At 36.9% G+C, this 14587-nt stretch overlaps 1 protein-coding gene across 3 annotated transcripts in view; it reads right to left on the reverse strand.

The window, feature by feature from the left end:
• LOC135708566 (uncharacterized) overlaps positions 1-13142 on the reverse strand; it is a 325441-nt gene extending 312299 nt beyond the window's left edge. For all 3 annotated transcript variants that reach the window (XM_065230670.1, XM_065230686.1, XM_065230679.1), the window contains exon 1: positions 11285-13142. In XM_065230670.1, coding sequence (XP_065086742.1) covers positions 11285-12273 — 989 coding nt within the window. In that variant the 5' untranslated portion in view covers positions 12274-13142. The remainder of the gene's footprint in view (positions 1-11284) is intronic.
• Positions 13143-14587: the final 1445 nt, after the last annotated feature.

Below are 14587 nucleotides of genomic sequence, written 5' to 3' on the forward strand. Positions count from 1 at the left end.
CATTCCGTACTCCGACCTCTCCAAAGACGTGCCCTCCATGAATCAAAATATTTCTTCTTAGTGAAAAAAAAACTTGTCATACTGATATTTGACCTTGTATGAGTACGCCGATGCAGACCTAATTTGTTTCCAATTTCAGTTAATCGGAGACTTTCAAAACCAAGGCTCATAGCCGTCAACAAGAAGGGGCAAGGGTCTAGTGCTGTGGTTGTGGTTAATCAGGGGTAGTCGACAACTACTTGGCACCAAACCAAATATATATATATATATTTAAATTTTTCACCAGGAAAAGCGTAATTGTATGTATTTGGATTACCAAAAGCGAAGTAAAACTTTACTTAAAAAAACACAATTGAATTTGGATTACGAAAAAAAAGTCTTATTTTTCTTGGATAAGCTACATCAAATTTGGATTATGAGAAACGAAGTCAAATTTTACTTGGATAAGATAAATCGAACTTGGATTATAATAAAAGAAGTCTAAATTTACTTGGAAAAGCTCAATCGAATAAAGATTATGAGAATCGATGTAAAATCTGACTTGAATAAGCGAAATCGAATTTGGTTTACGAGAAGTGAAATCAAAATTAATTTGAATAAGCGCAATCGGATTTGGATTACGTGAAGCGAATCCAAAATTTACTAAGAAAAGCACAATCAAATTTGGATTACAAGAAGGAAAGTCTAAATTTACTTGCGCAATTGAATTTGGATTATAAGAAACGAAGTCAAATCTTACCTCAAAAGGTGCAATCGAATTTGTATTTCGGGAAACGTAGTTAATTTATACTAAGAAAAGCGTATTCAAACTTGGATTACAAGAAGCGGAGTCATCTTTCCTCCAATAACCAAGTTTAATAAACTTGATGACTATAATAAACAACATAAAAATATAAGCGAAGGGAAGCCTAAATTTCCTTGCAAAAGCGCAATCTAGTTTGGATTATAAGAAACGAAGTCAAAATTCACTTGGAAGCGCGATCGTATTTGGATTTCAAGAAGTGAAATCAAATTTAATTTCAAAAAATTTGAAAAAGTGAAATCGAATTTGGATAACGAGAAGCGAAATAATATTTTTTTTTCGAAAAGCGCAATCAAATTTGGATTACGAGAAGCTGGATTATCAGAAGCGAAGTCTAATTGTCCTTGGATAAACCCAATCGAATTTGGATTACGAGAAATGAAGTCAAATATTAATTGGAAATGCTGCATCAAATTTGGATTACGAGAAACAAAGTCAAATTTTACTTGGATAAGCTAAATTGAACTTGAATTATAAGAAAAGAAGTCTCAATCAGGGATTGAAACAGTTGACGTTTTTTACTACACTCGCTTCGTTGTCGTGTGCGACAGTCTGTTTGTATTCGTACACTCATGCTCTACCGTCGTCTCTCTCACAAAACACAAACGGTAGAATAACATTCGAGCAACAAGAAAATTATCAAATAACAATCATATGACATGTGTGATTTCGCTCTAATTCCTCAATTTGGTATAATTTAAACCATTTCTGATCAGAAATGTTATTGCTAGGACATCATCGCTTGATATTTTCAGAATTCACACAAGCACAACATCAGCAACTCATATTATGAGAAAAACTAAAAAAAAACATACATTCGTGACGGTCTTCGGCGGCAGTGTCGTATGACAGAGCCTTTCATATGACATTTTAGTTTGGTACTGTACTATGGTAGCTTGTTTTGCAAATGTCGGAGGCAAAGCCAGTCAATTATCACAGGAAATGTGACGACTACCGTGACCGCTTACAAGACTGGTCTCAATTTACTTGGAAAAGCACAATCGAATTAAGATTATGAGAATCAAAGTAAAAATTGAAGTTGGTTTTTGAGAAGCGAAATCAAACTTAATTTGAACAAGCGCAATTGGATTTGTGTTACGTGAAGTGAAGCCAAAATTTACTTAGAAAAGCACAATCCAATTTGGATTACAAGAAGGAAAGTCTAAATTTACTTGCGCAATTGAATTTGGATTATAAGAAACGGAGTCAAATCTTACCTGAAAGGTGCAATCGAATTTGAATTTGATTTATACTTCGAAAAGCGTATTCAAACTTGTATTACGAGATGCGGAGTTATCTTTCCTCTAATCATCAATTTGAATAAACTTGATGACTATAATAAACAACATAAAAATATCAACGAATGGAAGACTTAATTAACTTGCAAAAGCGCAATCAAATTTGGATTATAAGAAACGAAGTCAAAATTTACTTGGAAGCGCGATCGTATTTGAATTTCAAGAAGTGACATCAAATTTAATTTCAAAAAATTTGAAAAAGCGAAATCGAATTTGCATAACGAAAAGCGAAATAATATTTTTTTTTTCGAAAAGCGCAATCAAATTTGGATTACGAGAAGCGTAGTCAAAATTTACTTTTTTTTCCTTTGGTTTGTTTTTTCCGTCGACCTTGTTTTCCGTGCTGAGTACCAATGCTACCGACGTGCCAGGAAGGCAGCTCCCACACCTGGACCCTATCTATCGACCCATCAACTCATGAACCGGGGACCAACGGCTTTACTTCCCATCCGAAGGAAGGCGTGATCAGAGATGTTATACCTCAAGAACATCCCGGCGGCGCCGACTGGGATTGAACCCAGGCCTACTGGGGTGAGAGGTAATCACGCTTACCACTACACCACCGGCGCCATTAAAATTTACTTGAAAATACGAAATCTTATTTGGATTACCAGAAGAGAAGTCTAATTTAATGATAGATGATTAATGAAGTCAAAATTAACTTAGTAAAGCGCAATTGAATTTGAATTACGAGAAGCGAAGTTAAAATTTACTTAGAAAAACGCAATTGAACTTGGATTACATGAAGCGAAGTCTTATTTTTCTTGGATAAACCCATTCGAATTTGGATTACGAGAAATCAAGTCAAATGTTACTTGGAAAAGCTGCATCAAATTTGGATTATGAGAAACGAAGTCAAGTTTTACTTGGATAAGCTAAATTGAACTGGGATCATAAGAAAAGAAGTCTCAATTTACTTGGAAAGCTCAATTGAAATAGGATTATGAGAATCGAAGAAAAATTTGACTTGGATAAGGGAAATAGAATTTGGTTTTCAAGAAAATCAAAATTAACTTGAACAAGTGCAATCGGATTTGGATTACAAGAAGAAAAGGATTAATTTACTTGGAAAATCGAATCGAATGGAGCGCAATCGAATTTGGATTATAAAAATCGAAGTCAAATCTTAACTGTAAAGGTGTTATTGAATTTGAATTTATATTATACTTGGAAAAGCGTATTCAAACTTGGATTTTGAGAAGTCGAGTCATCTTTCCTCCAATCATCAAGTTTAAAACATCTATAATAAACAACATAAAAAATTAACGAAGGAAAGTCTAAATTTACCTGCAAAAGTGCAATCGTATTTGGATTATAAGAAACGAAGTCAAAATTTACTTGGAAGCGCAATCGAATTTGGATTACGAGAAGCGAAGTCAACATTGACTTGCAAAAGCGAAATCTAATTTGAATACGAAAAGAGAAATCAAAATTTACTTGGAAATCAAAATCGAATTTGAATTACGAAAAACAAAGACGAATTTTACTTGGAAAAGCTCAATCGACTTAGAATTATCAGAAACGAAGTAAAATTTTACTTGGAAAAGATCAATCAAATTTGCATCACGAGAATTGAAGTCAAAATTTACTTGGAAAAGCGGAAGAGCGGAATTCAAATTTAGATTACCTGGAAAAATTCAATAGATTTTGGATTACAGGAAACTATGTGAAATTTTATTTGGAAGACCGTAGTCAAATTTGGATAACATAACGAGGAGCACAATCAAATTTTTTCTTGGAAAAGCGAAGTCGGATTTGGATTACGAGAAACGAAGTCCGATTTTACTTGGGAAATTGGATTTCGTGAAACGATGTTAAATTTTGCTTGGAAAAACGTATTTGAATTTGGATTACGAGAAACGGAGTCATCTTTCCTCTAATCATCGAGTTTAAAACTTCTACAATAAAAAATTTAAAATATTTATACTTAGAAAAGCACAATCGAATATGGATTACGAGAAGCGAAATCAAATTTTACTTGAAAAACCGAAATAGTATTTGGATCACGAGAAGTGAAGTCTAAATTTACTTGGAAAAGTGAAATCAAATTTGGATAATGAAAAGCGAAGTCAAAATTTACTTAGAAAAGTGCAATATAATTTGGATTACGAGAAGCGAAGACAAAATTTACTGAAAAGCTTAATCGAATGTGGGTTACGAGAAAAGTAGTCAAAATTTACTTGGAAAAGCGCAATAGAATTTTTATTATAAGAAACAAAGTCAAAATTTTCTTGGAAAAGTGAAATTGTATTTGGATCATGAGAAGAGAAGTCTAAATTAAAGTAGGAAAGCGTAATCGAATTTGGATTATGAGAAGCCCTTATCTCCCTTTGTGATACCCCCTTCTGGGGTGTCCGGAGACGAACCAGCCCAGGGCTGAAAGTCTCCTTAATAAAGATATAAAAAAAAATATTAGAAGCGAAGTCTAAATTAACTTAGAAAATAGCATTCTAATTTAGGCGCTATGGAAGGCAATATTTTTGATCGACGGATTTTTTATCAATTACCCATCAGCACGTCCTCACCAACTGGCAACAAAAATGGAATGAGAGTGATCATGTCAAGGCTCATTTCCAATCACTACTCGTTAGACTCGCATTTCTTCCGAATCGGGCTCTCAGACGGCAATTTGTGCCCTTGTGGTAGTGGCTATCACGATATCGACCACGTGCTTTGGTCATGCACCCTCCATTGTGGAGTTATCCGCATCCCTCAGGGCCCGAGGAAATCAACCTATGCGGCCCGTTAGAGACATTCTGGCGAGCCAAGATCTCGACTATTGCAATTTAATTTATGTGTTTTTAAAACAGATAGATCTGAGGATTTAGTAGTTAGTGTCATCTTGTGTTCTCCCAAGTTGTTAGCTGCCCATCGGTGTACCCTCATGTTTGTCTTTTTCATTAGAGTGTCGCTTAGTTCGAGATCAAGAGCATATTGCGCTCCAAACCTTGTGTTCCCTACCCTGCCATCCATTTGTTACAATTTGTTACCCCTAACCTCGAGATAGCCACGAGTAATCAGCCCCCGCTTTACTAACGTTAGTTTTAAGTAATTTTGTAACCTAACAATGAACATCGGCTCCGCAAAGCTACGACAAATGAGCCTCGAAAAATAAACACACTATAAAAAAAAAACAACAGTCTTATTTGGATTCCGAGAAGCGATGTCAAATATTACTTGGAAAAGCGAAATCAAATTTGGGTTACAAGAAGTGAAATCAAATTAAACTTGAAAAAGCGAAATTGAATTTGAATAACGAGAAGCAAAATAAATGTTTTCTTCGAAAAGTGAAATTTAATTTGGATTTCGAGAAAAGAAGCCAAATTTTACTTGGAAAAGCGAAATTCAATTTGGATTATGCGAAACGAAATAAAATTTTATATGGAAAAGTTGAATCAAATATGCATTACGAGAATTGAAGTCAAAATTTATTTGATAAAGCGGAAAAGCAAAAACCGAATTTGGATTACCTGGAAAAGTTCACTCGATTTTGGATTACAGGAAACTATGTGAAATTTTATTTGGAAAACCGTAATAGAATTTGGACAACATAACGAGAAGCACAATCAAATTTTACTTGGAAAAGCGAAGTCGGATTTTTAATAAATAAAAATATTTTCACTTGGAAAAGCACATTGGAATATGAATAACGGGAAGCGAATTCAAATTTTACTTGAAAAATCGAAATTGAATTTGGATCACGAGAAGAGAAGTCTAAATTTACTTGGAAAAGCTCAATCAAATATGAATGATGAAAATCGAAGTAAAAAGTGCAATAAAATTTGTATTACGAGCAGCGAAGTCCAATTTAAATTGGAAAAGCTCAATCGAATTTCGATTTTGAGAAGAGAAGTCAATTAGAGTAGATAAGCGCAATCGAATTTGGATTATGAGAAGCGAAGTCTAAATTTACTTAGAAAATCGCATTTTAATATGGATTCCGAGAAGCGAAGTCAAATATTACTTGGAAAAGTGAAATCAAATTTGGATAACGAGAAACGAAGTCAAATTTTACTTGGAAATGCTCAATCGAAATTGGATTTACTTGGAAAAGCAAATGAATTTTGGATCATGAGAAGAGAAGTCTAATTTTACTTGGAAAAGCGTAATCCAATTTGGATTTTAAGAAGAGAAGTAGCAATTTACTTTGAAAAGCGCAATCGAATTCTGATAATGTTAAACGAAGTCCTATTTTTTTTCAAAAGTGCTATCGGATTTAGATTACTAGAAGAGAAGGCTAATTTTACTTGGAAAAGCGAAATTGAATTTGGATTACGAGAAGCGAATTCAAATTTTACTTGGGAAAGAACAATTGAATATGGATTACGAGAAGTGGAGTCATATTTCCTCCTACCATCAGGATCAAAAGCTCTGTAATTCTGAAATGAGCCTTTTTTAAATTGTGTGAAATAAATCATAGCAAATAAGCAGTTCCCCGCGAAGTGATGAAATGGAATAGCTCAACTTTTTACGATTTGCATGAAACTTTGCATATTTTTTTTGTTTTGGGCAATAATTCACAGTCTTGTTAAAAATTTCAAAATAGCGTCTTTAAAATTATTTAAAAAAAATTACTTGGAAACGGCATTTCTGATCTAAATCTAAGTTGTAGAGAAGTTTTATGTTTTTTTTTTCTGGGAAAAATATACAAACAAATGTTTTTAATAATTTCAAGTAAACATTCCAGACAAAAAAATATTAACCTAAATATCTCAAAATGTTCTTGTACGGTTTTAAAAATTTCCGATTTTAAAATTTCTTGCATTTGTTGTGCATGCCATTTGTTTTTTTCTGAAATTTAAAAGCAGGCCTCTGAACTGTTGCTCGAGCCTTGTACTTGCTGTGACAGGTTTAAACCTCTTTCAATAGATCAATAAATTTCAGATGGAACAGGTGCACCAGTTGTGGCTTTACAGAATTCCATAGGCCATAATTGGAACGTATAACCATACCTATTAAATGTGAGAACCGGTACCGAATTGAATAACGATCGTTAAATTGTGAATAAATGCAGGCTTGCAATGACTTATTACAGCTAAAATGTTATTATGTGGAATTATGAAGCTATGAGATATTATAATTTTTTTTTTATTAGCAAGATACAGGCAGAGAAGGTAAAGTTTGAGTATGACACATAATACCTGTTAATTTCGCTTTCATAAAATTAGTGATAAGCTATGATGACCGCTTGCTCATCGCGACTGCTCATTACAACTAAAATCACTAATTGTGACCCTCTGAAAGCAAAATTTACAGGTATTATGTCTCAAACAAAAACTTTACCTTCTCGTTTTGCATTCTACATAGAACATTAAACCTCATCACATGCAAATTTACAAATATTCCGAAGTTTTTTTTTTCAAAATCGGGTCTTGATATTTTTTCTATGTACAATGTCTTGAAAAGTTGTTTGTATGTACGTCATATTGAATCCTTAGAACTCAGTCAGTAATAATTTTCGCATTTCTTATAATTTTCTTGGAATTTTTCTCAGCGTTGTAAGCGTTGTAAGTATTCTCCCAAAACTTTGATGGAATTGTTCCATGAGTTACTTCTGATTTCTGTCCAGGAATTCTTTTAAATGTTCTACATCATTCTCATTGAATTCTCCTGTGACTTCCTTTGAAATTCCGATGGAATTCTACTAACTACCTTTGGGATGATTCACAACAATTCCATCGAGTTCTCTTGATATTTTAGTCAGAACTACCATGGAGTTCTTTTCTTAACATTCTTAGAGTTCAATTTGTTAAAATTTGTGCCTTGTTTCATCCTAATTACTTTGGAAGTCTAGTTAGAACTCCCTTGGATTTGCTTCTAAACAATTTTTAAACTCTGAAGTTTAAGATTTACCTTAAATGCTTCGCTTAGTTCTCATTCAATTGTCCTAAGTATTTGCTAACTACACTTGAAAGACTCGTGCATTTTTTCCATAGAATTCCCTTGAAATGCCCCTAGAATTCTTTAAAATACTATTTTGGGATTCTCTTAAGAACCACCTTGTAAAAAATACATTAAAATTAACTCGATGGTCTCCTCGTAATTTCCTTAGGTATAAACAGGAATCAGGAGGTACTCAGAACAATATAGTTTCCAGGCAATTATTTTTTTCAAGAAGTTCTTCTCATAGTTACCTTTGAAAACTCTTCAGAATTCATTTACAATTAACCTCAAAATTCCCTTTATAAGCGTCTAAAACGTCTTTAGAAATACATTAAGCCAAAAAAAAAAATGGATCACTGTTGTAAGCATCCATACCTATCACGCCAAAAACCTTGAGATCAAATTTTAATGCCAGACAAGTCAAAATGTTAAAGTGACTATAGCTATACAAAATCCTTTGAAAATTTTTCATTTGGATTATTATTATTTTTGATCTTCAAAACAATTTGTCTTACATTTCGTGTTTTCTGAATTTTAATTTGTCTAAGAGGCTTTTCATAAACTAGACACTTGGGAAAAATGTGTATGATCGATTGTCTACGCGTCATTCATATTTGGCAAAGAGATTATTTCCATATCGAGGGGCGACCCCGGCGTAGTGTTTAACATCCATACCTCTCACCCCCGGGCAAGACACGAATGACCCAAGAGTGTTAAAGTGACTTTAATAAAAAAAAATATTTCCATATCATTTTACCATGCAACGTGCTTTATGCTTCTTGATTCATGAGTTCCACAATGCTTGAATCATGATTTATGAATTTTCAAAGTTCGTACTGTCCGGGAAAATCCAAAAAGATCCAAAGATTTTCCGGGAAAATTAATCACCCCAAATTTTATAAAATTTGTTTTCGTTCATTCAATCTTAAACTCTACCTGTGGGCAAAATTTCATAAAATTCTAATACCTAGGACTAGGAATTATTTCAATGAAGAATTTTTAGCTTTTGATTTTTCATTGCAGATTTTTTCTTCTTTGAAACATGATGATACTTCTTGCTTTTGATTTATGATAGGAGATTTTTCCATATTTGAAACATGAGTGGTTTTTTTGGGACTTATTGTCATAATGATTTCTAACATCATTGATGATCATAACTTATTTATTTTTATTTGCTACTGATTTTGTTAAGGTATTCTGATAAGGTCTTATTTGTGATGAATCAATTCATCACTTAACAAAATGAAGCGCACAAATATCTGCTCAAACAATAAAAATATGAAAATTATACTTCAAATCTCCATCTCCCTCTCTACATCCATAACATTGTCATCCACTAACCTCGAGAAGACCACGAGTATTCGGAATCATCCACACTACTACACTCAGAATCATTCATGTTACGCTCAGCTGTCTATTTTGCTCAATTCTGCGTTCATCGAAGAAAATAAAAGCAATGCGAATACGAACTGCTGTTCGTTTCTGAAGTTGTAAATGCAAAGTGAAACGATTTCTCCCATGCTTGCAGGGGGTAAACCAATAATCTAAAATTACAACCGTCACGAGAAGGTGTTAGGTTTTGAACGATCATAACTTTGCCATTTTTAGATGAAATTTGAATCCAAATACGCCAATCGATAGGAAATAACTCTACGAATTTGCGCTGCTATCTACAAACTAGCTGAAATAAATACTTTTCCAATTTTACATTCCAAACTTTTGCATTATGTACCAATAAAAAGTGACAATTTTGTCACTGTTTTCACAAAATAAACGCTTTTTTAAACCAGACGTCATGATCGAGCATCACTTGGTTGCGCATCATTCTGCTTGAACCTGTAAATTTATAAAAGAGCGCTGTTGTCGCGCTTCCGCTCATTTTCGCATAGGACTATGATGCGGAACTTGATGCTTGCTATCTAAAAATTTAACAGGTGGAGAACCTGTATACGAGCTTTTGCTCTGATTTTGAAATTGAATATCTGAATCCTCCTTATTTTCAATTAATAATGTACTAAACACCTACTTATCCCAAGCAACAAAAATTCAATGTTGAGTAAACTGCTATACAATCAAAACCAGTCATACAAAGGCTATGTGAACTAATGACGTAATCTTTTTTGCTGTTTTATGTGAACTTTTTTAGAACATGCAAGTTGCTTGGGATTCAAAGCTAAGCGTTTGATTTAAGAAAAAACACTTCTAGTTCTTCTGTATTTTAAATCAATATCATGAAAAATGCACGAGAAGTTCTACTTCAACCATGCGGTTGTGTCTTGTACACAACCCAACCAATTTTACACGTTACGAAATACATCTTTGACATAAAGGATAAGAAGTAAACAAACATGTAAAATTAAGTGCTCCGAGACTGAAAATTTCGTTACTCGACGAAAAGTACTTTTGATTAAGCTGAATTTCGCGTCTATTATGACTCACTTGTATGTCAAAATTGACGCTCGTATATGTCAGTCTCAGACCACCTAAATTTACATGAATTTGTGTAGTCACTAAATCGTTACCTGCTACCAGACGAAATGTGAATAACTATAAAAATTTCGGCCATATAACCCATTCGGTCTTATGGCATTCAGCCTAATAGCGTTCAGCCTAATGACCCATGACCAGTCTAACTACTCTTCCTGAATGTGGATTCTAGGTAATTTTGGTCGAAATTTAAGTTGTTAGGGTCAGACCTAACTATAATTCGATAACTTTCAGATTTACCTGCGAACATCAATTAATTTCATGTTCAAACATTGAAGAAACGGAATTCGACCCAAAGTTATAAATTATGAATTCCATTCTGCTCCAACTGTATTTGACAAATAAGTACTAATTAGATCAACACAAGCAGCGTGATGATGACATTGAAAATATCCAATCATCTGTCATTCTCAGTTCAAAATCAATCACTTTCGGCAATGCATTGGTTGCTACAACCCAATATTCCACCATCACTCAATGTCTGCGATATTCTCACAATTACAAATACCGCGTCCTTTGTACAAATCACGTCCCTGACACTGAACGCATCCGCAGCAAATCAAGGGCACTGGCCAGGGGAGAATGTCCTGCTGGTCGTGCGCCCGCGCACGCCATACAAGTCCGTTACCATCCGGGACTTGTATTGGCACGCAAGTGACGAACGCCGGTGGCGGCAGCAACTACACACGTGCGTGCTTTGAATCTCAATCAACCCTTCTACTGCCGGTCCCGGCGCCGGCTCACATCTATGGCGAAGGAAGTCAATTCCCTGCAGCCCTTAGCTTGTTTGGTGAGGAATTTCCTAGGAACTTACCGTCTTGTTTGCCTTGGTATCGACTGAGTCCAGCATACTGGAACGTGGTTGAATTGTTTGTAGTTTCTGCCGGTGGCCTGCGATGGGATTAGAGTCGACGATGACGGGACTGATTGGTTCTGGTTCGATGCCGATTGCGCTGATGCCGCGGATAATCCTGCGTGGTATTGCGGCGGTAGCGAGTACAGATTGCTGCGAGAACTGGTGCTAGACGAACTACTGCTGGCGCCGACCATCCCGTGATGGTGATGATGATGGTGGTGCATTGGATGGGAATGGAGATGCTGCTGATGGCCGGTCATTGGCGTTGATGCGTGACAGTACTTGTAAATGTTGTTGGTCGATAGCGAGGACATACGATACGGATGGTTCAACTGTTGATGTTGTAGGGACTGGTGCTGCTGAGACTGGTGACGTGGATCTACCGAAACACGTACGAAACGCCCGGCCAGAACGTCGCCATGGCCGTTGACCAAATCGAGATGCGTCCCGGGTGGCATTCCAGACAGTTCTATGCCGTACGGATTGTGCATATTGGCTCGGTTCATCGAATCTACGGACTGGGATCGTTTCTGGTAGTGGTAGCTTCCCAGGGGTGGCGGAGGAGCGCGAGTCTTAATTCTGCGATAACGGATCTGCTGAGATTGGTGGGAAACAGATGGTTGCTTGGGAAGCCCTGACGGTGGCCTGCCCAAGGTCGTTTTCTCCAGCTTGCTGCGCAATTCATTCTCAATTTCCCCATCCAAACAGATGATGCTCTCCGGTCCACTGTCTTTGGAAAGTGGACTGTCTTGATTCCTTCGGGCAATTTGCGTATGTTGCACTCCATCTCGATCCGTTGTTTGCAACACGTCAAAAGCTGGAGCTGTTTGAGCCGTTGCCAGTTCAGAATCCGTAGAGATCCGATCCGGGTCGCTCTCGAATCCTTCATCCAACGATCTAGTCGGACTTAAAATAGGCTTGGAACGAATTTCCGTTTTCACCTCCATTATGTCTTCGTCTTATGTCACTTGTACAAGGTTCCCCGAAAAAAAAAAACAAACAAAAACTAGCCAAAACACAATCAAACTTAAATCTCTCACTTCCTGTCGCTTATTTTCCACTCGGTGACCACAAAGCACTCGACATGCCACAAATCATCATCGCTAGCCTTCTTCACTCACTTCACACTAGAGTAGCTTCCCTTTCGATTTCAGGCTCAATCTTCCACACTGTAGGCTGCCTTCAATGTGTCGGCTATTTTCTTCCAGCTGTGTCTGCACAACTTAAAACACTCCACCACCAGCAGCAGTAGCACAACAAAAAACACACAACAACCAAATCTCAGAATATTCGATCTTCACCCAACCGAATCTGAAAAGCGAAATTTTTCACCGCTCGCTGATTTTTGCCTTTATTTCTCTTCTTGTTTACAACCACCGAGCTATTGTACGAATCACACTCCTCCAAACCGAAACACTATTAGCAGATCGCAACGCCCCTGCTGGTCCCTGGAGCCACAAAAACAAACCGTCGAAAATCCAATCAACGTGCAAGGGAACGCGTCGTCACCCTTTCCCCGCGTCGAGGGTACCGGGGGTCCAATTTCTTCCTTTGTTGGAGTCGCGAGTTTCGCAACACTATTGTCGCAAGAACGACGACACCCCTTTCACCACACTTGCACTAACTCTCACTCTCGTCCACCAGCGAGAACCCGCGGCGCGTCGCGAATCATGCACTGCTTCTTATCACACAAGCCCCCACCGATCCAGATGCGGCGATCGCGCGTAAAATTTCTCCCAAAACAGTCCTCGATCGCGACGATCGTCAATTCACGTGTGTATGTGTGGGCAGAGTAGGAGTGTCAGTCCTTTAGCGCGATGCGATTCAGTTGGCCGTCGAAGGAAAACTGAGCGAACAGGTTTCTTGCGGTGGCGTCCGACGGCTCGATACACCGGTGCTGCGCTAATCCACTTGACGCAGGCTAGCCGCTCTCGGGCACCAAATATGGAGAGCATGAGAGATACAGAGAGAGCTTTTTTGAAGAGGCAGAGAGCTTTCAGGTGCAGGGATTTTCTCACCTTTCCCAATGACGGTTGGTTGGGTGGACAAACATGTGCGCCGATAAAGTGTGAATTTGAAACATGTTTTGAGAGGTGGACCCACATGTGATGGGCTGCATGCGTTTGCTGTTGGGAGAGCGAACGTGTTTGAGAGCGAGAGGAAAAGACGGAGCGTGAGAAAATATGTTGAAAGCTCTCTCCCTCTCTATTTCTCTAAGCTGGGTGAAAGAATGAAAGGTAATTTCACCCAACGAAGTTGTGGGCAGAGAAAACTTGGGTGGTAATGTAGCAACTGGAATGATTAGTTAATGGGGATCGGGTTTGACCACTTTTACCGAATGTGGCAGCGCGAGTGGATGTAAGCGAGTTTAATTTTTTTTTTCGATGCATTTATTTGGGAGACTAAATCGCCCGCGGGAGCAATACGGAGCCGTAATTTGTGTAGCTACTCAGATTTCTATCCTACCCGTGTTTTACTATTCTAACAAAGACTTAACAACCCTCTGCTCCCTCTTTGTTCTTTCGATTTGAATTGAGGTTCCCAACAACTGTGCCAAATTTGAACGAATGTAGATACGATCTGCATTTGCGGAAGAATTTTTCAGTTTGTATGGGAGAATGTATGGGAAACGGCACAAGGCTGTTCAGTAGCTAGTCAAAAATACAAAAACTGATCAATTTTGACCAAAGCTGAGATTTAGAATGGGAAAACTATGCAGAAAAACTTTCTCCAAGATCGCAAATTGATTCGAGAACTTCAGGTAGATTCCAGGAACTTTAGGGCAGTTTAATTATTGTCACGAGAATATCGGGAACGTCCAAAAGTTCTGAAAACTAAAGTATAGTCCATAAAACATTAAGGAAATTTAATGAACTTATGAAAAATATCAATAGCTTTGCTTAAGAGATCTTAAGGTCCATTCCAGATCATCATCAGTAAATTAGTGAGAACTTCAGGGATGCTTCGTGAACTTCAAGAAATATCAGATATTTTCAGGGCAGCCACATTAACTTCACAAAAATTGTTGAAACTTTGAGGAATGCTTATAAAATCAAGGAAAGTTTCACAAACAAAGTGCGATAACATAAGTGAAGATCCGAAAAACAAAAATAGGAATACTGTGGAAACTTCAGGGGAGCTTAAAGAACTTCAAGACCGTTACATTTCCTTCAGAAAAAAACTGTAGAAACTTTTAAGATGTTCTTTGAACTTCAGAATTATCCATAAAACTTCAGGGAAGTCAAGAGAACTTCTGAGCTG

Source organism: Ochlerotatus camptorhynchus, unplaced genomic scaffold (assembly GCF_037179485.1).
Source record: "Ochlerotatus camptorhynchus isolate MF236.1 unplaced genomic scaffold, CSIRO-AGI_Acam_v1.1 ptg000031l, whole genome shotgun sequence".
NCBI lineage: Eukaryota > Metazoa > Arthropoda > Insecta > Diptera > Culicidae > Ochlerotatus > Ochlerotatus camptorhynchus.